The sequence below is a fragment of the Brachionichthys hirsutus genome, chromosome 1, assembly GCF_040956055.1.
Source record: "Brachionichthys hirsutus isolate HB-005 chromosome 1, CSIRO-AGI_Bhir_v1, whole genome shotgun sequence".
Taxonomy (NCBI): Eukaryota; Metazoa; Chordata; class Actinopteri; order Lophiiformes; family Brachionichthyidae; genus Brachionichthys; species Brachionichthys hirsutus.
Window position 1 is genome coordinate 8,622,747 of NC_090897.1, and position 27,683 is coordinate 8,650,429.

General features: G+C 41.3%; 1 protein-coding gene across 1 annotated transcript in view; it reads left to right on the plus strand.

Annotated features, from left to right (window-relative positions):
• cd276 (CD276 molecule) overlaps positions 1–25,239 on the plus strand; it is a 44,035-nt gene extending 18,796 nt beyond the window's left edge. The window contains exons 3-6 of the mRNA XM_068741303.1: positions 6,258–6,395; positions 9,444–9,485; positions 14,799–14,837; positions 24,473–25,239. Of these exons, the coding sequence (XP_068597404.1) occupies positions 6,258–6,395; positions 9,444–9,485; positions 14,799–14,821 (203 nt within the window). The 3' untranslated portion in view covers positions 14,822–14,837; positions 24,473–25,239. The remainder of the gene's footprint in view (positions 1–6,257; positions 6,396–9,443; positions 9,486–14,798; positions 14,838–24,472) is intronic.
• Positions 25,240–27,683: the final 2,444 nt, after the last annotated feature.

The window sequence follows — 27,683 nt, forward strand, 5'->3', positions numbered from 1 at the left end:
AGCTAATATTTTTGATATTGGGCCATTTATTCAATATATTCTGAACTGTATGGGAGATGGGCATGGACAAATTCTAAAACGGAAATGGTCAGTTGAAATAATCCTAAAGTGACATTCGATAGCAAGTTAGTTTTTTTTCCACAGACATCCAGATATTCCTCTTTTGTGCTGTCACTGATAAGAAGTCACATTTCTAGCAGGGCCCTTTGTGTGAGAAAACCGCTGTGATCTAAATCCAAATCCTGCCTTGGCCTGCCAACTGAAAATCAAGATCCGTCCAACTCCATGTTGTCGCTGTAACCATTCTAAATTGTGTGCACACATTTGAATATAGCGTAGATTAGAATATAGCAAATGCGGATTGTTCCAGCCTTCACTGACTTACTTTACTCACCCTCCTTACCCTCATGTCCATCTTCCAATGTTTCCTGCACCCTGACCAAATGGTTTAATGCAGTACTCCCAAACAAAAAAAGAGTTGTTACAAATTGTATTCCAATAAATGCAAAACCATTATTATATTTTAAATGAGCACGTCTGCACATCATACTTCATCATGTTTGCCACAAATCCATGGTGTCAGGGGAAAGGAAATAGCAGCAGACATACAGTGTAATTAAATAGCCGCTTGGTCATCGTAGAGTACATTGCACTCCTGCATGTCAATAAGACGGTAAGGTAGCAGCTTGCTGAAGATAAATGTATTGAAATACAGAAATAGGAAAGAAGACTCAGAGTAAAGATGCTGACTGGACAAGAACCTGCCACTATCCATCTCAGTTTGTTAAGTTTTCTCAGGGAGCTTCTTGTATTCTCCTACAGATAAGAGGTCCTCCTTGGGAATATTGCAAAACATAGCTGATGCCTTGCACTCATGCTGGGGCTGAATGGGGAGTGTTTTGATGGACAGAGTTTAGTTTGTAAGACCGGCTGCTAATTGAAACTGAAGATGAAACAAATTCAAAATGATTCTTTCTTTGTGATCCGAACATTCATGTTCCTCATTCTGGCTAATTCCTCTGATATGGAGTCAATCTTTGTTCCATTAACAATCTTGTTATTGTGTCTGTCAATCTCTTTCCTGTGACATTTGGCAGTGTTAGACAGAGAATGAATAAAGAAGCTTGCATCACCAATGCTGGAGAAGCAGTTTGCACTTGCTGAGGCGTTTATGCATCATTCATATCGCCAGTATTGGGTGAATTTGATTGAAGTGCGAGGTTCTGTTTTCTTTCAGTGACTTTTACATCTCAATCACTTTACTGTTTCTTTCCTGCCTTGCTGCATTGTGTGTAAGGACATCTTTAATACTTTCATGGCACTAATTTTTAGAGATATATTATTAGCCTATTTTGAATCCTGACACACATATATATGCCCTATAGCAGGGCGTGGCCCCTGCTGCTCCTCAGGCCATGGGTTATCTCCTGACCTAGTCCACTTGCTCTTCTGTTATCAGCATATTTTTTTTTTTACAACCAGGCAGAATAAGGCTAGGTTGTTCATCCTGACAGTGAAAAGAAAAACCTACGGGTAATTGACTCTTCCTCATTCCTCCAGCCTGTCTACAATGAGCCTTGAGGCGTTTTAGCCTGAAGCAGTCCTTCTGTCAAGGGACATTATTCTCCTTTGGTCACAGCTTAAGAGGCTAGGTTTCTTCTAGGAAGGTAAAACTGGCCTGACAGTTGGAGAGAAGGCAGCTTTCATCTTCACTGTCTTCACATGGCACAACCCAGATGACAGGAATGGGTTTCTCTGGAAGGCTTTATTCCAGCAAAGGTGGTGGAGAAAATACACCCAGGCTTGCAAAAAAAAAAAAGGACTGAAAACCTTGGCTCTCACATTCACCGACGTCCAAACGGCACATAAGCTGGCCCCTTGCCAGTCCCATACAGTGTCTTCCAGAGACGAAGGGGGCCTCATTTCTCACTGGTGATGTGCCCTGTGTTAGACACTCCATATGGAGGTGGTGTTTTATCATACTCTTGCCTGCCCCCATTAAATATCTATTTATACCTGAGCACACTGCAGTGGCCGCCAATGATACGCAAAACACCAGTTGTACCATCTTAAAAAAGTGTTCCACGTGTGCTAAATATAATTTATAGAAAACTTTAAAAGAAGGTATGTTTGTTGCTACCTGTAGTATCTTTTTTATGGCCTTTTAAAATACATTTTATAGTGTGCAACAGTTACAAAGCTGCAGTGGAAATAACACATCACATTATGTAATGTGTTTACAGCATTTTATAGCCTGTAAAACTGCCATTGTATGAACTCAATGCCTTACAGATGCAGTTTCAATAAAATCTAAACATTTAAGTAGGAAATCATATTAAATTAGCATTATTTTATGCAGGTATTCCTGAAATTGTGTCTATGTATTACCGTGTATCAGCAGTAAGTGAGATAGATGTCACAATTGACAGCTGTGGGGTGTCACCCTCTCGAGGTTATGGATAGTGCCGTGTTTGACTACAACATGACAGGGATATTTTATAAATGAATTGCAGGAGCTAATTTGACCTTGATCTCACAGTGCAGGAAGAGAGACTGCAAGTCAGGTTCAAGATAATGATGAGTACAACTTGTTTGCTATGTCTTTGCAAGATAATTAGTTAGACATTTTACAAGGACAACATATGGACACATTCATTGATGATGTCACTCTGAATTATCCCTTCATCCATCCATTTTTTTTCTGTTTGCTGGTCACGGGAGTTGCTGCAGCCTATCCCAGCTTGCTATCGGGGTGAGGCGGGGTACACCTCGGACACGTCTCCAGCGCATCACAGGGCCCCATAACCATTCACGTGCACATTCATACACTACGGACAATTTAAGTAATCAATTCATCTAAATTGCATGTTTTTGGAGGCGGAGAACCAGGAGAAAAGCAATGCGGACATGGAGACAACATAGTAGAAACTCTGCACAGACGGGATTCGAATCCGGTACCTTCTTGCTGTGAGGCGACAGCGCTTACCACTACCCCACCATGCCACCTACACTACATCACTGGGTTTGAATTCATGGGATGAGGAGAGAGTGAACTTTACCCAATACTCCATGCAGCATCAAAATGCGAAGACATATCAAACATATAGAATTCAATAAAATCTAAATTTATCAATGCTGCAAGCAATATAATTGTCCTGAAATACCACAAGTTTTAAATGTGAAATATTTTACAAATATGATAAGAGCGTGACTGTGGTATCATTTTATGTGCAGTGATAGGGTGCATACATTTTATGACTGCTACTCAATGGAAATTGAGTTAACATCAGCAAACATGGAAGGATGTGGCGACGCAAGCCATGGTGGAGTGCCAATCATTTTGGCCTGTTGTCTTCTTTCATTCTCCATCATATAATATCGGCTTATTACAGACTCACATTTTCTACTTTTTAAAAATGTATTTTGATGTGCTGTGCACATTCATAGTAAAATGCCGAGAAAGTGTTTCCCATTCCGTGCAGCCCTGAAGAGTGCAGACTCTAGGTAATGTGACATTGCAGCCGATAGCACTCCATCCACACCCTTCGCACAGAGGGAATAGTGAAAAGGGGAAAGAGAGGGTAGGTAAACAGAGCCATTAGAGAAAAATCTATTTCTGAAGAAAACAAAATCACATCATCAAACAAGAGAAAAAGAGAAATGTGATCCTGCAGCCCTTTGGGCCCCGGCGTAGCAATGATAGCGGACTATGGCATTTGTCTTTATCAGTCTGCCTTGAGGGAGAAAGGAGTGTGGTGCGATGGTGTGAGAATAAAACGAGAATGAGAGAGACAAGGGGAAAAAGAGCATTGTGTCTTCTTTACAAAGAGTGAGACATATTTTCTTTTCTTTACTTGTCTGACTTCATGAATACTTGTGTGTGATTATTATTCCTCCTTTCATACATGTATCTCAGTTTCATTGTTTTCAGTCACTTTTTAAAATATAACACAGAGAATGTCCCAGAATCCTCTTACATCAGAGGTAAAACACCTTCAACCTTTCCTACAAGTCCAATGGACTTTATTCAACACAGAGCTCTACCGTGACCAGGATGACTGGAGAAGCTGCACAAACAACAGAGTGAAGGGCTCTGTGGGCAGCAAGCCGCAGTGTCATCAGTCATAACCAGCCTGGAGACGCGTAGGCAGTTTCATCAAAATGACAGAAGATTGACTTTCCAGATTTTATCCTTTCTCTGTGACATTTGGTTGTTTATCCTTATTTTTAATAGCAGGACAAGATAATCTTTGCATTTTCTATTGAGGTTATCATATTGTAAAGAAAATAAAAAATATATACGTTTTTACTTTTCTGTACCAGTTCTGCTTTGCTCATTTTCAATGGCTTTTTTTCCTGCAGTACATGTTTCTTGTCTACCTCATATGATCCTCTTGTGGACAATGAAAAACAAGAGCTCTGAACCTCCTCAATCAACCACAGTATGGGTTTTTCTCCTTGTCATCTGCACCCAAGTGGCGAGTTGAGCAGGCACCGTGGAATGACAACGCACGTATGATGACCTCAAAAGTTGATGAGAATGACTATTTGAAATGAACAATGCATAATAATATCTGCCTCAGCAAAGAATGCCTCCATTGTAACAGAAGTCGTGATTAATTCGACTCTGTTGCTTCCAGCTCATTCACAATAGGAGTTGGGACAGACCTTGTAATAAACGCTTCCTTGTAATTAGACTTTTCACTCAAAATGACAAATGTGAGCCTCGTGGTAGAAAGTAAGGAATAAGTGGCCCATAACACTCATCAAGCTTCACCCCCTGCAGACCATTAATGCATGCTCAAGATCATTGGTGGTCCATCCAACAGATGCTGAGATACTGTAGTCTGGACACAAGTTGCAATCTGATGGACACAGTGACATTTTTGTCCTTGGAGCCATGCTTGCCTGGCATGGCAAGAATAAACGCTGACCCACCATTTTTTAAATACCCTCCCTCCTTATTTATGGAGACTTGTCCCGAGTCCCTGCCCCCCCCCCCCCCCCCCCACCATCTATGCCCCCCTGATGTGTTTTATTAACTATATTTTGTGGAACAATGAGGTACATCAATATTACATAGATTAATTTCCATTTCAGATTGCATCAGCCTCTGTTTGCCTTCCCTCTTAGTTTGGCTGTGTTATAGCCTGTCTGCCAGTCTTCATAGCTAATGCCACATCCTTACAGATGCTTCATCATTTCATCTTCCTAATGCCAGTCATTTTTTATTTTTTTTATTTGCTTTGCTGTATTTTTTTTTTTTTTAATATCTGTCCAAGTTGGCACTCTCTGATGGAAGCTTATTTGTGGTACCGCCAGACTCACGGCTATTTAGTGCTTCTGCTGTTTTCATTTCTTCTCCTTCTGTTCAGTTTGAATACCCCAGGGAAATCTGGCTGTGACTGTGATTTCTTTGTTTTGCTGACCAGTTTTTTTTCTTTTTTCTCCAACAGTCTGCAGTTTGCAAAGATGCTGCCACTCATTTTGATTTCTAATTGTCTCCAAAGTGTTTTTAGAGTGGTGCTGTCTGAAATCTATCTTTAGCTTTGTACTCATCAAAAAGTATCTAACTTTTATGTTGAAATATGTATAACACATTTGTTTTGTTATTTATTTATTTTTAATTACCGGTACCTTCTTCATATTTGCATGAATATATTATTGCATTTTGGCATTTCCTCACAGTTAAGAGTGTTCAATGTAATATTGCAGTCATGAAGAATTTAATGAATGATAAAGCAAAGGATTTCCGACATCCGAGCAATACGTCGCAGAAGGAAGAGAGTGGGACGGATAATGCCAACAACCTAACTCCGTGCCAATGCTATCTGAGTGACACAACAACACAGTCTTATGCACGTTGCCATCCATCTGCCATCTGGACTCAATTATAAGATGAAGTGTCTTCGCTGGTAAAAAGTAAAGAAGCTCTAACTCTGTTCGCATACGTAATATGCAGAGATTTCCTTTCACTGGAAGTCAAGTGTAATGCCAAGTAAATATGTGAAATCAGTCAATAATGAAGGGGATGATGATAATGGAAATAATCATTAATCACCATCAGTGTCAGCACACTCTGCTTTTGTGCATCTGCAGTCTGGACAATTCAGGATTCAGGGACTCAAATATTGAAGTTGTCAAATCGTGGAATAATGGTGACGGATACAGAAGTGCCAGTTGCGCTTATTTTAGCTCTGCAACAGTGAATAATGAGGCTCTTCCTTCTCTGCCTCTCCTTCTGCCCTTTGTTTCAGGTCAGAACTTTGCATTTCCCCCAGTGGCTCTGTGGGTAACTGTTGGCCTAGCTGTTTGTCTGCTTGTGCTGCTTATTGCCCTGGCTGCTGTGTGCCGCAGGAAGATCAAGGAGAGCTGTGAGGAGGCCAGGAGAGAAGGTAAGGGGAATAGAGGAGGCTCATCACATTCAAAACTAGCACAGATTCTTAGAAAGAGTCAAATTAATTGACCATCACTCTTGGAAATCCATGTTCAAGTCTCAAAATGTGATAACTATATGTGTTTGGGTTGTATTGTTTTCCATAAAGGGGATATGAAACATTTATCTCAAAGCAGTACAAAAAGATGAAGTAATAAAATTGTTTTGTACTATTGCAGACACAGTCCAAAGACTCCCTAAATAATGGATGCTACCCTATCAGGCTAGCAGGCCCTTTCCCGGAGCTTTCTTTCAAATGCATACACTTTCCTGCCAATTTTCATAGTTTCACCCAGAAGATGATGCTGTATAATCTCACTTTTTCTGCATCACGTGGGAGGTGCAGTGAAAGTGAGAAACATAGCACATAAAACAGTGATGAGATGTTTACCACTCAATGAAGTTTGACGATCGAGAGGATGCACCATTTAATTTAAAGGCATGATCTCCAATGGTGGTGGGACACCTTCAGTATATTCAGCATTACTTGAGGCCTGCAAGTAGTGGTGCGGAGTAGCTGAGGGTGCCTGCGAGTGCAAAGAGAAAAGTTTTGAAATGACATAGATTGTACTGGGCCAGCAGCTCTGCTGTAATGAGATCGGCTCAGAGTGGAGGAGACATTAAAATAAAGGTCAGCCTGTGTCTGCAACAGGGCCCAGAGGTCTGAAAATAAATACGGAAGTCTCACAGACTCAGAGTAAAGAGTAAATAGCTCCATGGAACATATGAAATCAAACGAAATGGAAAGGTAGAAATGTAATGCAGGTCCTCCCATGGGGAAAAGGCTGCAAGATTTGTGGTGTTATTTTCTTCAGTGCAGCGGATGAGGAGCTGCGTTTCCCATCTGCAATGCGAATACCAATGGCAGGACTGATTATGTGGTCATCTGTTGTTAGCCTTGTTGAATGTTAAATCTTATTTCTGCCTCAATGCTTCTGTCGTCTGCGGTGTATCATTCAGACTCTTGCGCTTTTTTTTATAGCTTGATACTATAAAGAATGTGGATCTGGAAGAGTTTTAAAAAGGTTTGCTCTGCCTGTACCCAGAGCTGCGTCGAGGGCAGAAACCAGGGAAGTGCAACCTAATTGCGGTTGTCTTATCTTTTATTGGTGTTCCAGGGTATGGCCAAATTGAAGTTGACTCTCTTCGCAGAGTCCGTGCCGTGAGGGTGGAAGGGTCAGTTGAAGTGGAGAAAGGGAGTAAGTCATTTTTCTTCCCTGTCACAATGTATGTGGAGAACAAGAAGGCGCGGCGTAACAGGGCAGAGCAGGTTGCGGCTTAGTGGCTGGAAATGAAAGCTAGGTTCCTGGAACAGTGGAATCTCTCAACACCAGCATGGTGCTTTGTTTCTCATCTTTAAAGAAGAATACGTGTTTTATATAAGCTCACTGACTATCCTTTATTTACTGTTCTATTTCTCTAAAGCTCATTTTACATTTAGATAATCATGTAATTCAATCAGACCTACTCTTGAATATCACTACACTATCATGTAGACGGAGGGGGGATGGATCGCCCCATGTAATGAAATTCATGAGGGAAGCACGTCTCACCCGGGTTAATTCTTCGGTTTACCTTGGGCACAATACTGGGATTAATTGCTGTTGTGTGCATGAAACCCTGCAGTGAACTAAACCCTCCCAAACAAGCAAACACTCTTACAAAGGCATTATTGTATAAATCTCTGAACATAATGTTGGAAAAAGGACTTTATGATTGTTTAATAAAAGACTTTCAGCAGCATTGCTGCACTGTCTCTATGAACGCAGACGGGAGGATGATGAGAAACAGCAACACCCTTCTGAATTCACAGATGAGTGATTTCTGACCCTGGCTTTCTTGTCTTTTGTGTGGCGGTCCAGTTTTAACACTAAGGTTAGATCCATTCTTTTCACCCCCACACAATTGGGATCCAGGAAATAAGGGCATACAATAGTAGCGTTTTCAACAAAGAAAGCAGTTTTTACTCCCTGCCCTGCGGATGCCCTCATTTTCACCCAGATTGTAAGTTGCCTTAAAATGAGCCCCCCCTCTTGTGCCACCAAGGTATTTTGGCCTCTGTCAGGCAGTCATTTGGAAGTGTTGAGTGAAGCAGTGGAGGTAAACGGGCTTGCACAACTTTGTGGATGTTTCATCACAGTTGTGACGATGAAGTTACTTTCACGTTCACGTTAGTTTCACTCTCAAAGTAGGAATATTATTTACATGTTACGGGAAATTTTATTCTGCAACTTTAGTGCAAAGTTCTCACCTACGCCAATCTGGGAAAGAAAGGGAAATACATCATCAATCACCGAAACCAAAGCCACATCTTGGATTTAGGAAGGATCATCATAATATGTGTAGGACTGCATGTGAATAATATAGTAGTTTGCGTGTGAGACTTTTGATTCTTTTGAACTTGGATGTTTCTGTAATAATCATTTTATAGAATTTATTTTTATATGTGATTTCTTTCCTCAGAAGATTAAAACTCTGTGGTCAAAGTTGAGGAATATTGAGACTGTTGACATTTTATTATTTTTATCAATTCTAATTTTAATTTTCTGTATTCAAGGTTAAATGGTGAGTCTCAGGCTGAATCATGCTAAAAACGGTGTCAAGGAATTATTGTCAGTCGCCTCAGGTCTATTTTTAGCCTGTATGTCTATGCACACGAGTGTGTCACATGTGTATTTCAGTGTGACGGCGCATCACTGAGTTGCCTGTAACTCGGTTGACGGTGGGTTTTCAGAGAACCAGCCGTTAAAGCCTAATGTGTTTACGGTCTTTGTGAAAAGGCTCGATAAAAGGTTAAGGGGTGTGAATGTCTCTGCATCCACGTGTGTTTGGACGAAACGGTTGGGGTGCCATTGTGTGGATCCTCGTCATCACACAGCCCTCACTGCAGCTTGTCCTTTGAGCTCTGGAGAATCAGCTTACCATGGGCTTGTGATGAATTGACTGCATTGAGCGCTGCCTCTGCACCGTGGCTTTCTCTGATAATGACTCTTCTGTCTTCCCACAGCTGAAGAGGCCAAGGAGCTGGAGGAAGAGGAGTCAAAAACAGGTCAGCAAATCAACACCTGGTCAAGCCTGTGTGTGTCCAGGGAACACTGCATGTTTTAGCTTGCAGTTAGTTAGGAAGCTGCATTGCTTTAAGAAGGATTTCACATCATTTAGCGCCAACTGCTTTTGAGACATTACACCTACTTCAGTTTTCCATATAGCGCTTTAAGCCGTACAGTCGTGCAAAGATGGAAACGCTGTCAGGAATCTGTGGGCAACATTGAATTTTATCCACTGAAGACAACTAGAAAAGAACATAATGCTGTATCAACTGAGTATTTGTACCAGAATGAGCCTGTAAACAGGTCAATTAATTCTTTACATGTGTAAAATAATACCTGAACCTTGAATATAATAAAGTTGTACTGTAAGACATCTACGGTATTAAAGCATTACAATGACCAAAAAAAACAACAACAAAAAAACTGCTTAATCGGTGTTCAGGAAATCCACGTTTGTTTACTGAAGTGTGACTGAATGCCGATGAAGCATGAACACGTGAGACAGGAGTCCAGCTCTGGGCACCAAATCCTTTCAACAAAGCAAACCACCGGCATTATTTCTCCGCTGTGTGTGATTTAAGCCGAGAGAAAGAAGAGTGTGCTAATTCTGTGATGCCAACAAGCCGTTTTACGTTACACATTACCCCACAGCTACAGCTAGAACAGTCTTTAAATTAAATGCTAACAAGTCCCATACGTTCTAAGCTGCACCCAATGCAAGAGAGAGACAATGGCTTTGCCATGTTCACTGCAAAGCTGGCCTTGTACCGAGCCACACTGATTTTGCTTTCATTATTTTAATCTTGCTGGAAATGTAAAGGAAGAGCTGAATACCCCCACCCCCAACTTTAAAGATGTTGCCATTTACTAAAGAGACATGTGACATCTGTTCAATGCAAAGCATTTGAAACTGGTTACATGAGCAAGAATAAGTGTCTGCAGTAAGACTGGCGCTTTAAATTGAATGCTGATGACATCATGCGGACGTGCAAGTAGTCGTGGCAACATCATAATGACATAGCAGCCGTGATGTTTCAGAGAAAGGAATAATTGGGCCTCGCACTGCTATTTAGACTGAATGCTATATGCTATACATACAGTATATATATATATCATATGGATGAATAATATTAGTGTGAAATGTGTGCCCCTTTGTCTATGATAAGAGTGATTTGGAATTGATCGACTGTATGATTCGTGAATAAATGGCTACATTAACCAGCAGAGTACTGTGAGGTCCTTCTGCCTGCCCAGCCACTTGACTGCCCCTCACGCCTGAACAGTTCTCCCTCTAGTGTTAAAGGCATTAGAGTTTATTAATTTAACTCCTCCTTTAGTCTGATTGAATTATTCCATCTTTCTTTTGAACAGCAAAGTTAATACCATGTGATTTTTAATAAGATGTGAGGTGAAATAAAGTGAGGAGGGACAATGACCTTTATTCTCTAATGCCCTGCTCATGAATATTTCAGCAAGGTCTGCATTCAGGAAAGGGGGTCAGCAGTTCCGCCACTGGTGAAAGTCCATATTCCAGTTTTAAATAAAGGTGCAGGGCAAAGAGTAGCAAAGCTTTGAGACAGTGATATAGCCGTGCTCCATTCACAACACAGCAGCCTCCTGATGTCGTCCGTGACACCTGGGTGATCCAGGTGGATGCTGTGGTGGAGTGAGCTGTCGAATTCAAGCGAAATGGCTTTGCGTTCTGAGATCACTCTGTAAAGCGCTCCAGACGGGCAGCTTTGTTTTGCCATCTGGCTCCAATTGTGCTGACAAAGACCAAGGTTCCTGCACGAGACAAAGGAGCTGAAATGAGCCCCACTTTAATAAACTCAGGATGATGGGGAGCCGCGTTTGCATGCTATCTTAATGAGCTGTCCAAAGGAGAGCGCACCCCTTCAAAACCAGCCTGATTTGAACAATGACCAGCGATAAATAAGGGCTTGGACATTCATTTGTGGCAGAGTATATGATCCTTTGTTGCCTTTACAGCAAAGATGGACTGCATAATGTTTAACAAACACTGGAGCTCAAAGTCTGGATGTAATTTGTAAGAAGAAGTGTTATCAGAATCAGAAGTAGTTTATTGCCATTGTCAGTGAGGGTTCACAGACTAGGAATGTTTCTCGGTGAAGTCGTGCTACATCTAACAGTAATGACAAAATACAAAAAACATACAAGTACAGACACATCAGCAGCAGCAGGAGTGGATACACAGATGTGTACTAGCAGCAGTAAACACGCGTAATCACGCAGTGCAAATGGAACAGTGAAAGTTGTCAGTTATGAGATGTTCAGGAGTCCGGGACAGAATTATTAAGTCTTACGGCTGAGGGAAAGAAGCTGTTTTTGTGGCAGGAGGTTCTGGTCCGGATGGACCGTAGCCTCCTGCCTGAGGGAGGGAGGGACACAAAGAATCTGTGTCCAGGGTGAGAAGGGTCGGCTGTGATCCGACCTGCACGCCGCAGAGTCCTGGAGACATACAGGTCCTGGAGCGACGGCAGCTTGCAGCCGATCACCTTCTCCGCAGCACGTACGATGCGCTGCACTCTGTGTCTGTCCATGGTGGTGACGTATGCATGCGTGCAGTTCTTGCTGGCTTTGTCCTTCATCTTTTCCCAACTCCACCCTGAAGTCAGTTAAGTAAGCTTAGCTTGATGTGGTGTTTAAAGGGGACCATAATCACGCAGGTGCAGCGGATCCTTTCACACTCTTGCTTTAGTTTGTGTGCACTAGCCCCTGTCTGCCTAAATCCTGGAGCCCGAGGCCTCAGCCCCAAAGCCCCCCCGGAAGGGACCGTTAGTCAGTGGCCCAGTTTTTCCTCGAGAGAATCGTCAGAGAGACCGATTCGACACATCCCCCTGAAATGGGAGCTCCATGTAAAATAAGGTTTTATTAGCCCTTCTTACCAGAGTTGAGTCCCTTGAAGTGGAAGAGTTGGGAATATCAAGCCTATTAAAGTTGATGGAGAAAGAAGCCCCAACCTTCACCATCCTATGACGCCTTCGTACCAAGGCCACCACTGAAAGATTGATGACAGTTACTAAAATCACATTAAGAGCCTCAGGTCCGCTAGCTCATCGTCCTAAATGCGTTAATTTTAAGAAGCTAGCTCGCTGAGGGTGTGTAAAGGTGACTCTTGAGCAGACAGACAGAACCAAGGACGGCTGTTCCAGTCAAAGTCACCTCGGGGCTCATTATGTCCCCTCCTGTCCTGCCTAGTCTGTTATTTGCATAGCAATGAAAATACAACATGGGCGATCAATGTTGGCATCCTTTTTGAAAGGATCCACTTTGACTCAAAAGCTTGACATTTCCTACCGCTAACAGTTGCCCTACTATAACTGTAGCTTTCTAAAGTGTACAAACGGAGACCCCCCGAAAGATGCCTATCGTACAATTTGACACTATCACGATTGAGAACTGATTCTTGAATTAATGAAATAGATAAGGGGGAACTATTTTCAGTGTTTTGCTCCGGTTGACAGATAATTTACTAGTGTCCTACATCCCCTGGCGATATGGAAAATAATTGGCAGATAAGATTAACCCTCTGCAGCATCTTAAAAACAGAATTTTCACCGCACTGCTTTATGTATCCCTTATGTTGAAAGCACATTTTAAGTCCTCCTGTCTATTTGAGAGGAACAAACGAGGGAGAAGCAGAGTGCTCTGCTCTGTTATTAGCACGATGTCTCCAGCAGGGGAGTGCAGCCTCTCCAATACACTCTTAGCTTCAGGGAAACCCATCAATGTCCAGTTCAACATGCTTCACTGTTGTAGTTACAAATTGAGTAACATTTAATGTAAACAAAGGTTTTTTTTATTTTTACAGAAAATTATAAAGGGCACTATTTTGTTAGTTGCTCTTTTTGTTTAGTCACTTCACTTAATTTACAAGCTCAATTTAAGCCACATATTGTAGAGGTTGTAGCTCATTTTATTAATTTATTAATTTCCTATTGGAAAAAGGTTATTTGAAAGATCCATTCCTGCATTCTTATAACATAACCCAGTTTAATAGACCTGCAGGTCAAGCACATACCACCCCACACCCCACCACTGGAATTGAGAAGGCCTTGGAAAACAGCCTCAGGCTGCTCAGCTTGACATGCTCTCTCTTTTCCCTGGCACCACATACTCATCCACTGGGCTCTCCCAACGGTCACACATTACTGACTAAAGATATGTAAATAGAACATTCATGTTGCCTTCATTATTGGATGTGGGTCACTGGATAACTTCAAGAGCACTAATTAAAAGAGCTGCATGCACACAACTGCTTAGTAGATGTGCAGACACACAATTCAAGCCCAGCTCACAAGCTCCTCGCTGGTTCTGCACCGTGCAGTAAGCTGCACAATGTCTACTGTTTTCTTCAGGGATGCACTCTGAGTCGTATTACTATGTTGTTGAAGGCCAACTATCATGGTGACATCTTGGATAATAATGGGAATCGTAAACCTCCTAAGTGAATAATGATGTTTTCACATCATGCTGTGTATTCTGTAATATTTTTCATACAGATATTTTCTGTTTGCCTCTCTCTCTCTTGTTATTTGTATCATATCATGCTTCAATATTCGGAAGAGCTAGAACTTTTGCTATCCTCTACCCTGGGTTTTAGAAGGAATTCGTCAACAAAGAGGCTGCACAATGAGTCACTTTAGCAATCGCTCAGAGGTTAGCTGCTGCTCTGTGAGGAAAAGGCAAGCTGATTATTGTCAGATGTGATAGCAGGAGAAATAATGACTCCTAAATAATTTGAAATAATGAGTGTTGTCACAGATAATAAAATCAGTCAAATCACTCTGTGCTGTGCATCACAACAATAGGCCACCCCCCCCCCCTCCCCTTTGGCTGGTTTGCATATTAGATAAAGGTAACAGTGTAAGGAAAGTTATTGTGAGAGAACAAGGGTTCTTTTGGGCTGAACGCAATCAGCGTCCTGGGATGAATCCCCCTGTAAAGACATTTACATCCTCCTCCCTTCTTCCCCTTCTGTCATGTAATCTACACTCCTCTGACAGCACAAGCAAGACCCGATGGGAGAGTGCCTATCCATCTCACTTCCACAATCTGCCTCCCCTGTTTGGTTCCACATGAGCACTCGGCTGCTGTGACTAATTAAATAAAGTGCTGTGCCCTCTGCTTCCTGTTAGCCATGGCAAGGGTGGTGATGGAGCAAAGGAGGAGGGTGCTGAGGAAGAAATGATAACAACTAATCTGCAACAATGATGTGCTCCATGAACAAACACTGTATAGTAGTAGCTTGTATTCATTGCTGTTGTTTTTTTCTTTTTTCTTTTCTTTAGCCATGGCACTGCTGCAAAGCTAAGTTCAAGAGAATGAAGGTGAGTCTACATCTTTTTGTGTCACTTAGGCATCACTTCCTATTTCCTCTCATCACGATTGAGTGGTATCGTCAGCAGTAATGCTCGGGAGGACACAGATTCTCCGGAGGCTATGGATAAGTGCTGCTCTAATCAGGCTCGGCTGCATTAATTCAGCAGACAGAAGTATTCGAAGTCTTGACATTTGGTTTGCAGGACTGACAGGGATACTTGCTGATGTGTCTATATTCTTTTTATCTGACATGCAAACATAAGTTTCCCGGCCCTCGAAAAAGCCATTGTATGAGTATGACTGTAGCAAACATTTATGCTGTGAGTCAGGCAGCCTGTCGGTCTTCTGTCACTTTCATCATCATGAAGATTTCAACCTACCATTTTCATCTCGTGAGAAGCCACATCAGAACACTTTAGTGTTAAGTCTTACACAGTTGTCTTACAACAATATCCATCCACCCCCCACTTCTTCTTATCCCTGCGCAGGTTGCTGTGGCAACAGAAGAAGTAGCATATTACGAACGTAATGTAATCCCTCCAAAAACCTCTGCGTCTACCACATGCCTGGAAATCCTCCAGAGGGAGGCACCCTGGAGGCATCCTTATCAGATACCCGATCCACCTTAAGTGGCTCCTTTCAATGCGAAGGAACAGGTGCTCTACTCCAAGCTGCCTTTGGACGGCCGCACTCCTCACCCCATCCTACAATGCAGTATCATCTGGCCGCTTGTATCTCTAATCTTGTTTCTTCAGTCACTACACACAGTTCGTGACCAGAGTAAGGGTTGGGGCTGATCGTCAAGGTAGAATGGGAGTTTAGCATCACGGCCCGGTTCTCTCTTCACCATGACAAACTAATGCAGCTCCAGCAGCACTGTCGATGCCTCACCAAACTGCCACCATCCATTTTCTCATCACTCGTCAAAAATGAGTGGGGAACTTCCCTTGTGCCAGTACCGTACATCCTGAGGATCATGCACCATTCTCAAATATTGTTTGCATTTAAAATCAAACAATAAAATTGAAGCAGTCCTGGAGGAGATTAAAATGTTTTCTACTTGAAAGGGATGTCTCAGTTAATGACAGGAACTGTACAAACTGTATATTGTTAATAGAGATGTCCACTTCAAAATCACACGGACTACTCTTGTAGAGACAATTAAACAATAGCTGACCTTTTCTTCCTCGTGCAGCTGGTTGAGCTGACAGTGTGACTAAATGTATTCCCTGCTAAAATATCACCCCCCCCCCCCCTTTTTTTTTTATTTTTACCTTTTTTGTAAAAGAAGAATCACACCTGTAACCATAACCTCAACTTCACACCCTATCATTTCTTTCATGAAAATTATGTAACACTTTGGAGCTGCTAAATTATTTCATTGAGACACAAAAATACATGAGATAAAGATATGCATATTCAGACAAAGTATAAATAAATGGTCCCTATAGCAACACAAACATGTTGGGAGTATCTAATATAGCAATATGGCCAAACGTATCATATTTGATACACTTGGCCTTTCAGGATTTTGAGACTTCTACTTCAGAAGTTTTTTTCCAAAAAAAAACATTTCCAGATTTAGCAAAAGTTAAATAAATTATAGCACTTATATAAAAATGTATGATATTTTATTTTTTGACAAATTTGTAAGACGGTTCCATTAGGACCTTATTTTCCAAAAAGTTTAGTTTTCTGACGATTACTTCATGATTCGGGCTTTAAAGGGTTAACCTTGGATAGATTAATGGAAACCGATATCGAAACTATGCACAGCAAGAAGGTCTGGGGTTCAAATCCACCTGAGGACCTCAGGTGGATTTGAAAGGTTGTCCAGGGTGTATCCCACATGCTTCCCAACATCAGCTGGGGTGTTCGTCAGTCCCTGGTTGGCCCTGCACTGCATTAAACGAGGACTGGAACTCTCACTGACCTCTCTTTTATTGGTTTAATGGATGACTCCATATAAACGTAGGATGGAAAATTGCTTTGATAACATGGAACAGAAACAGATAATCAGAACACTTTGTTGAGCCCAGTGGGAAATGATTTTACTCATATAATATATATTCTTTTTAAACTGGACTCTCTGGAGTTCACGTGGCAAATAAAAGTAAAAGTATTTGTCAAAGGATGAGTCACACACTCTCAAACATCCCTCGAATGACCTGCATCTCACTCTGTTATGTGTTATTTTCTGCTCTGTGTGTGATTAGGTGGAGGTGTCGCACTTTGCTTCAGCTTAGACTGACTCTTCCATGAAAAGAACCTGACTAGTAGAGACTCACCGCACCACCTCCACTCACTCCAAATAATTTGAGATCAGGGTATTTGTATTTCATACTGGGACAACTCCTCTAGACTTATTTAAATATATTATTTGAATAGAGTGTAAGGATTTAGACTCCATTTAAGGCCGGCTAATAGCTGCATTCCCTATTTTGTAACGACTCCGCTCTCATAGCAGGGTGTCCCGGAGCAGTAGCGGAAATACAGTGGCATGCAGGCGATCGTTAATGATAGTGATGGGAGCCACAATGCCGGCCGTGTTGGACACTGTGACCCTTGGGAGCAGGAATAAGACACTCCCAGCACTGGCGCCGTGTTCACTCAACCGTGACTAGCCTATGTCAGGCATTATATCCCTCTCTGGATAAAACATTCTGACCGCAAACAACCAGGAAAGCCTCAGACCTTGGAGCTATTTTTGGGAAAGTTACAGCGTGTTCAAAGCTCTTTTTTTTTACATTCTTGTTAAGACATAGTTGTGTTGATATTTAAAGATGAAATTTCCAGCGGCGATCATCATTTTTGATTTGACAGATATTGCGCTTTTCTCTGCCACAGTCTTGCTGGAGCGATAAAACAAAAATGTGGCCGTCTTGTCAGAAAATGAGATGCAATTAACTCTTAATTATTGAAAATGTCCTGCTGTTCAGGATAAATTGACAGGTATTCTTCTAATAAGGGAAAGCCGCAGGCGTAGGCTGTACAACGTCAGAAACGGAACAGATTTGATGCGCTGTGTTGATTTGGTCTCCATGTCTCTGCAGAGTATGAACATGCATGTATTACAGGGACGCAGGGGAAGACAACCTGAATGCTCCTCTGTGAGTCACAGTTTCTTCACTCTCAAATCAGCATAGGGCATGGACATGCCCTGCGCCTGTTCTCCCCTGTGTCACTGTATTATATTAATAACCAGCAGTTTAGTGTCAGTTGTATGGGTATCTTTTATTGCAAGGTTGGACAGTTAGCTTGTCTTTATTATACACTGAATGATCATTGCCATAAAGCTGCAGCATGCAGAGCAAGTAAAAGTTGATGAAAAGTGCAGAAAGTCATTTCCTGTAACTCGCTAAACTAAAGTCAAACAGCAGACATTTGTCAGGAGTATTCACTGACCTTCACCAAGGCGATTAATGCTAAGTAATATCCTTCAAACCCCCGGACTGCTCCACCGCTGAATCAATGATTCTAATATTTGTGTGCCAGTTTTAGTATTGATGAATGCATTTATGCAGAGTGTGGCATATCTTGTTTAATAAAGCAAGGCTCTGCTTTTAATTAAGTCATTTTTAACGTCAGATGACGCTTTCTTTTCATAAACATTTGCCTTATCGATACATTTGTTCATTCGTAACTTATGTTAGCCTCAGTTTTATGGTTTCATTACCAGCAGCCCAGCACACATCACATATTATTGGGCTATCTGCAGCACACTCAATATCTTGTAGATTGCACTCATTGCTCTGTTGCCATCTTTAGTGCCTCAGAATGACTGTGTGTTATCATAAATACTACATAGCGATCATTGCAGCTATGAAGTATATGTGGAAGCATGCATAACAGTAAAAAAAAAATAGCTTTTTCCACTTAATACTTGGAATGGGCATTTAAGTACTGTACTTCTACAAATCAAAAAATATCATAATTTTGTTTTCCTTCTTGAATTTTATTTCTAAATCACAAACAAAAGAGATGAAGATAATCGTTAGTACTATATTATTGAAAACAGTAACTTCAGAAAGTAAAGTATTTGCTATTTATAGTGTGTGTGTGTGTCACACATACACTGATACTGAATATGCCCTCGTTGTATTTCCCAATTTACTAACACACAGATAGTTTTGGTTTGAAAACAATTCTGGTTCCATAAACTCATCTGTTATCAAGAAGAAATCGTACAAGTGACATTATTGTGGAAAACTGTGTAACTTTCAAGGTACAGTTTTCATTTGGAAAGGTTGACCTCTTCTCAGAATCTACAATGATTTCTAAGTCGTTCTTTTCGTGTAAAGGGGAAATAATGACTAGTATTACGTAGAACAAAAAGATGTAGCCAGAGATGGCTCTTAATGAGAAGAGAATAAATATCCAGACACATAAAGGGAATAAAGAAAACTGAAATGAGGACTCGTGGTCATCTACCTGACGGCTTTTCATGAATTCCAATGAGAGTGCAGATTACATTTAAAATTGGTACTACCTGTGCAATTAGTACTATGTAATATCATTGTCATTGTTCCCCCGGCACAGTTGTGAAATATTGATTTTATTCTCTCTTATATATTCACTTAAACTCTGCACTGTCTTGAAGTCTCATTGTTATACATGTTCAAAGTAATAGCTCAGGATTTACAGTGCGGATATGGTGGGTCTATTCTGAAAGGATGGGGAAGAGAGGCAAGGTAGTAAAATATATTTAAACTTGAAAGGAGCAAACTAGTCTAAAGGTATTTTAAAAGCTTGGTGCAGCTAGAGTTATAAGATGGGATGTCAGCTCTCTGTTCTGTTTTCTTCTATTTGGTAAAAAGAAGAAGAATCGCTAGCAGAGACTGAGGGCCTCCAGTTCTTCGCTGCCTTATGAGGTGGGTGAGGCCCGGTAGACGTTGATGATGTCAGACAGGACATTTATATTGGCTTTTCTCCAGGGAGGTGTCTTGAAGTGGAGTTTGACACAGTTTTCCCACTATCTCTTAACTATTTATACTTATTTTTTTCAGGTATCTACCAGCAACTTTATATATTGCAGCCTCATTTGACCTTACACCTCCTGTGATTGAATGAGGGGCAGCAATGATAGCCCCAGAGGGAAGCCAGCAAGCAGATAGAGCAGCACATATTAGCAACAGTAAAATTAAACTGTAGAATATAATAGAAGTCTCTGCACAATGTTAATGTTAACATCAAAACAGCGCCTTGAATAATGAAATGCAATGATGAAAATGCTCTGTTGGCTCCACATCCTTACCTTTCTATTAATTTTTATGACATGAAACTGGCTATGTGTGAACTGTGGTAGAAGTTGCACAGCAACTGAGCCACTGATCAATGGCAGCTAATGAACAGCAGGAGTTTGCTGCTGTTTGCTTCTGGACAGACAGCCGTCTTCTCCAGAGAGCTCTTTCTCCTCTGTTTTTGCCAGACAAGCACAGGAGATGCCACTGAATCTAACTGCCTCTGGGCTCAATTAACTACTATAGATTACTCGTAATGCAGATAAGAGACTGTGAGAAAAATATCAGTGGTGTGGAGATGAGAAGAATCTGGATGTGGACAGCTGGGTCATTATGTGCCATGAATGAAAGTATCATAAAAATAGATCCATAAAAACATCTTTATAAACCCCCCAAAAATTTATCGTACCCAATAGCTTTAAATTAATAAAATCCATGAAAGATAAATACAACTGTATGCCTAAAAATGTGTATGAACATCACATGGAGCAATGGAAACTGTAAACAAGGCGGCACCAGATCTGCTATCTGCTGGATAGATATCCTGTGGTTCTATTAAATGTGCATACATGTGGATTTTTTTTCTAGATGGCTGTTGATAGCTCCATGGCAACAACTTGGTTTGCTTTGTGTTTGGTGACCAGGATTCAGAAATGCATGTTCACTGAAACCAAAAATACAGAAGAATAGATTCCAGACTCTAGTTTACAAATGATAACTGTCAAAGTGAACCTTCTGCACTAGAGACATTACAGACGACACAAACAAAGCGCTGCATTCCCCAGTGACTTCAGAATAAGCTGATATTTTTACCTTCACCAAGAGGCCTATGCAAACCCAAAATCTAATTTATTCCATCTGTCCATTAACCAGTTTGACATTATCAATAAGAAGTTATTGGGCACAGCACAGACTCAAAATCTTGCCGTTAATGGCTTGTTGTTATAATTACAGGCAGCTATAATAATGTGGCGAGCAATTTTTACACATTATGGAACAATGACATAGTCTTATGTGTTGGTAAAATGAATGAAAATAAATAAATAATGGGATCGTGATCTCAGTTCCAAATATAACATGTACATAACAGACAAAAATAGGCAATAGGATGGAATGCAAACTCATTGAAGTAATAATTTCACAGTCCTTCAGACATTGGTCAGCTCTCATCAGCTCAGCCTGAAGGTGGCAAGGAGCTTCACGATGCATCAGGGAACAGCGCAGCGGGATTATGGTTACGTGACATGTCATCCTTTGTGACTGCTTTAACATAATATTATCCCTCCAGATTAATCTCTACCAGCAGATGCCTATATATGAATGCAATAAGTGTGCAAGTTTCTTTGGTTTGGAAGCCGGTAATATTGACCAATCATGTCTGAGCAGCTTCTGGTTGCTGAGAGCTAAACAGCCCATGTGCAAAAAAAAGTCAGTTATGCGGACGCCCAGTGACTACACTGGTAGCCCTGGAACAGTGACCGCTGCTGCCTCGGGGTAAACTGGCATTGACAGCCTATGGGTTCGGAGATTGCCTCCATATTAACATACTGAGAGCACAAGCGTTGGAGCGGGAAACGACTTGCTCGCCTTCACAGGTGGTTGGCATCTGTGTGAGAACAGAGAAAAGTGAATTCCTTCCCGTCTACCAATCTCCTGGTGCTGTGTGGCTTCAAACTGAAGTGAATAATCAAGATTAATGCACTTCCCTCGTCCCGCCCAGCCTCCGGGGGAGAAAGTCCTGTAATTAACACTAGGGGGGCTTGCAGGCTGCTCTCAGATACCGCTTGAGGGCGGGCCACCTCGACCGCAGACAGAGACCTGATACAGGTGTGATGTTCAGCATGTCGCTGCTTTATTATAATAGTGGAGCTGTTGCAGAATGAACTGTCAGACGTCTTGTTCCATCTTATTGTATTGGTACAATGGTGGGGCCTGTAGCCAGAGCGGCTGTATTGCTGCATCATCCATGGTCATCACTTCTGTGCATGAACATTGTGACCTGTGAAGTATCACACAGGCAGACTGCACTTCTGTGATGCGAACACACACCACATGGTTTAAATCAGAGGTCCCCAACCTTTTTCCTGCCATGGGCCAGCTTCATGCCGGGCAATTTTTCCACGGACCAGGGGATAATTAAAACAAAAAAGAGGAATGTAAATGTAACAACTAGACCTTATATTATGCACTTGTAATAACTATTAAACAATCATTACACAAATACCTACTCACCATATCGTGGATATTTGTTGAATTTGTGGTCTCAGTAATTGTTTCTGTACTTCATGTTCACATTTCTTTTCTTTCAAAAAGTTCCAAGGGCTTGTCTTTTAATCCACGGTTCTTGATCTCTGTGCCAAAGCAGTTCTCAAGGCTCTGTTGCCTCGTTCACTAGCTTGCCACATATTATGCAGAGCGGACTTGGTGCATGAGTCTCCTGTTGATAAACCCATGTTTTAAGCATGACTCATGACTTGTCTGGTAAAAGAAGCTTTCTTTCTTTTTCTTGTCTTGGGCAGCCAGTCCTCTTCTGGCGGTTTTTTTTTTTTTTACTTATATTCACTAGTTTACAGGCTTTTTTTTTTATTATTGAGTAACGCATCATGTGACCAAGACAAGCATCTCAACGTGTCAAGATTCGCAGGCGAATGTTACGTTGGAAGAAAATCCGGTTGTTTTTCAAAATAAAACACCTGTCAGACTACCAATCAATACAGAAACAGAAATTATATAAAATATTATTTTCTTTTTCTGTGGCTTGGCAACTCTGCCTCATGGACCGGTACCATTATTTGTGTTTGTATGTTAACGCAGAAGTTGTCATTTTGCATTTAGTGATGTGGTAATGATATTTAAATAACACCAAAGTTTAGCTGTGTCCTCATTATCCTGAATACTTCTGCAAGGTCACGCACAAACATTTACTTTTTATACCCCAATGCCTGGTGTTTGCCTTTGAGAGTTAATCTGATTGTTGTTGTTTTTGTCGGTGTCAAAAAACAGCATGCAAAAAAATAGAGCCATACTCACAGGGAGAGTAGATGCCGCTTACATGCCAATGTAAATGAGTAAAGAAATAGGAGCACTGTGTATTTACAACGATTGGATCCGCTCTTATGCTCTATCTCTCACATGAACAATCTCTTATGGGATGTGAATTAGCGTGCAATCTCCTGTACCTGCTGTAACTGAATCTGTCCATCAGCCTGTGTCTCAGGTGTTGAAGTGGAGGAAGGGTTCTGCCCTGCCAGGACTGGTTTGGATTCTCAGACAGAGAAGGAGTTTGTTAAACACATAATGTGGACTTTACTTTTTGATTTGCCAGATGTTTTGAAAGGTTTTCTACATTCTAATTGACTGTAGCTGATCACCCAGTGTCTTTCATTTAACTTCTGACCTCTGCACTCGCCATCTATCAATGTATCTTCTTCTCAGGTCAAATGGAGAAATTTTAATCAAATGAGAAAATATTTTTTGGAAAATTGGGTGGTGGTAAAATTGGCTGACATTTTTAATATGTTAGGGGGTTCATTTACAATTTCTTCACATCTCAACAGTCTGTCCTGTCTAAAACATAATAAAGGAATGATGACGACATCATTGTAGGTGCAGGAGAAGCTCACTAACAGATTAATTTTGTACTTTCTGGGATGAAATATCATGATGGACATGATGACGGCTTTAAATATGCAAATACATGTGCACAGAGTCAAACCTAGTCAAGCTGCAGTCTAATTCAAAAGTAAATTCATGGTAGTTTCACCTAAGGGCTTAATGGAACGCAGTGTTTCCGCTGCCATGAGAGATTACTAGGTCCTCTCGGGTTATTAATGTTGGATATCTCCCCAGGAAAGTCAAATTAAACGATCTGTCCTGATGTGTGAGTCCACTATTTTCATTCCCAAGTCCAGTTGCATGCTGATGCACCTGACTGACTGGAATAATGTATCTAAAAACTGAGGCTCCAGGCATATAGGCAACCTTGTTTCTTTTAAAAGTTGAGAGTGGGATAGCTTCATGTGTGACATAATTTAATTCCATCAAGTTAATTCAAACTGTTTAATGATGCAGGGAGAACAATTCCATTTGCTGTGGTAGCAGTGGGTGGTCCAAGGCGGCTACAATAAAGTAGAGGCATTGGAGGTTCTGTCTGTGATGTAGAAAGGAGGATTTTCAGATGAAAACTGATTTGAAGGTGTTAAAATATTTGCAAACCCATCTTAGTAATGGCACGAGTGTTAAATGATGCAAAAGGTTTTTACCTACGATTATTTCTGATACTAGGAATAAAACATATACACAATTATTAGCAATACTACCAGCCTGTGTTACATTACTGTTGAACGCTAACACACTGTCCTTTGGTCAACACTGTGTGCATTGTGTTATGTGTCTGTTTCCAGGAGTTGTGACCAGACGGCATGCAGGAGATGAGTCAGGCGGGTAATCCCCCCCTCCACCTATCCATCAGCCTGGAGATTATTTACAGCATCCCCCTACAGAATGTCAAGACCTTGCTGAGCAGAAGATGAGTCCATCATCTTCTTTCCAAGACTTTCCCTCGAGTTTTCTTAAAAACACATAAACGCATCATGTACAATTACCTGTCATTGCGCGCGCCCCCTCCCCCCCCAGGTCTGTGAATAGAGCAGTGAGTGAGAGCAGTTGAATGGGTTGGATCGTCTCTCTGTCGCAGGTATCACTCTGGGTTGTGAGAAACTTCCAGATGACCCTGCCTCAGCAGCGATCGCTGTCTCGCTGCCAGAGAGTGAGCTTGGTTATTCTATTGTTCCTGAACTTCCTAATTACTGTCAGCCATTGGAGTAACTTGTAACCTGTCATTGGGTGCTGCTCTCCTATAGTCAGTAACTTGAGGGAATTAAAATTGAATGCCAGTTAAGCTCCAACAAACTACAAGCAGTCCATGCGATTGCACACTGACTTTCTCAACTGACCTGACAGTTTTATATGTACGAAATTGTTTTGACTGGTACAAAGACTATCTCGACTAGTTTATACAGCTCATGTGGGATGTTGTACCTATTCCAGGCTCGTTTCACTGCATTTGTTATTTTTATTTTTTACCTTGCGGGCAGCCCCATTCCATATGTCCTTGTGTGAATGCCAGATAACCCAGTGCCTATTTTTATTAAAGCGATTGTGAAACTGCCTGGTCATTGGTAATTATTGTTCCCATCCCCACACTTTGTGCTCGTTCAGGCAGAACAAGGTCAAGTTAATTACAGTCATTTCTTCTCCCTAACCATGTTGCTCATATGCATCCTTCCATTTCTCTATTTGTTGATTTATCTCGCCTACTTGACTACATAATGAGCGAAACACGATTACAGTCAAAGTAATACAAACATTTCATTTACATGCAGATCAGCGCTGACATGTTGAATTGTTCCGAGTTGGAGGCGGTCCTATTTTAGGACGAATCCCTCTCTGTTTGCAGATGCTCAGTCATCCCAAACATTTGACTTGTTTTGAATAATGGATTTTCACAGTGATTGTTTGTTGCTGTCATGTATACAATAACTACCTTGCACCAAGTCTATCTTGTATATGTCACTCAGAAATACCTCAGTGACACACACACACACACACTGTGTCATCTTTCTAAGCTGGATGAGACTGCTGGTTATACCCCAGACCCTGCCCAAATGTGCAGGCCTCTCTTTACAGAAGCCCTCACACCGTGTTGTGTGTCCTCGTCGCCTAGAAACGCTCTTGAAATTAAATTACAGGCCTCTAAGGGCAAACTGGGGTTTACTTGGTTGGCTCCCTTCATTCTTTTAGGAACTGGAAAAAAAATCCTGGAATTTACCAGGATTGAAGTTATTAATATTATTTTTATCTGAATGTTACTATACTGGAGCCAGTGGAGGTGGCATGAGCTAACACAATCAATCATAAAATGCAACCGAAGGCGAACAAATAGCCGAGATAGCAAACATGCAGCTTTCCCAAATACTCCTGCGACACACTATGTAGGCACACAATTTGATTTCTGCATTTCCTGGCCACATACCTGTTGACTGTGGATAAAAGATGCAGCCTGGTCAAGCACTCTAGCAGTCAAATAAAATTCCCTCATCCCCTTTTAGTACTTGCTTCAGTGCAAGTATTTATGCGTCTTTCCCCCTTTCTTAACTGCATGAGTAATGTCTGTCCTTGCTATTAAAAGTAACCTTAGTCAAATGCAGAGGAAGCTTTTCCCTTTCATACTCGATAGTGGCCACATAATGTTTGTGATGGGGCACCTGAGGTCAGTGGTTCTCAGTACAAATGCCCTCAGTATGACCAAGGGCTGATTCACATGCCGCCAGTGAATGCAATTAAAAAACAGCTCCAGGAGGAGGATTGAAGACCACTATGTAATTGGTTTATTCGTGGAATTGTGGAATGCTCCATCAAGGTGCATAAAATTAGCTTGGGAAATGGTGAGCAGTTGGTTATTCTGTATGCAATTCTAGATGTAGTGCATAAACACTGAGAATTGTGCACGCTGATTGTCTATGCATCGTTTATTTACGATTTGCTGGGTTTGTTTGCCACTTAACGGGGAAAACGTTTTACGACATTTTACTTTGTGTTTCGTTCCTCCTGAAGAAGTTCAATAATGTGTTTAGTGTGCAGAGGAAGAAGTGAAGCAAACAAAAACAAAGCTGTGATGGTGAGATGCTAATATGGCACATTGAAAACCAATATTGAGACCAATATATATCTGCAAATAATTGGCCTTTATTGTGCTCAAGAACAAGAATCCACGCGCCTCCATTGAAATGTAGGACTGTAGCCTTCTTATCAACAACACACTTGTAATATTGGGGCGGGGGGGGGGGGGATCTTCAGGATGACTGTTTAATTTAATGTTCAGGTAATATTAATAAACATGAATACTATTACATGTATTCATTTACATAATTTGAATTTATGGGACTAAAATGCCACATTTATTCCAACAGGCCTGTTTGGTAACAACGGTGCTCTTCACATATCGTATCTGCTCAGTTTATTTTGAATGTAACTGGGAGGATTTTGCAGTTTCTTTTGAATGCGTTATTCAATCAGGAGAGACTACAAGAACGAATAATAGAATGAGACAATTAAAGTCCGACCAATTAGGTTTTTTTCCGGTTGGAAGGACACATCCCCCTGGAGCTGACAGCCTGGTGGTGGCGATGAGGATATTACATCATGAACGGAACGCCTGGTGGAAGATTTGGTTGGAGGTGGTGAAGCAAGTTTGCAGAGTTTAGGTCTTAGCATTATGGGCAGCAAATAAATAAATCCATTCAAACACACTTGTATGTTTTGTTAATCTCTGAAGTTGTCAGACACCATATTTGGTCGTAGAACACTGACACTTTGGATCAAAGGTAGCAGTGGTGTGGGCATCTAATCAGGGTGGCTCCTGAAATCATCCCTCTGATGATGTTCAGAGCATGTACAATTGGAAAAAAGACCACCTGAAAAGATCAAGAACACATCAGCCAAGGAATGTCTGAGAACGTGTGGAAGAAAAGACGTTTGAGCCACCAGATTCGAGTGAGGGGTTGGAAAACAAGCTTTCCATTAATCTGCAATGCAAGTTATTGTATCAGTACA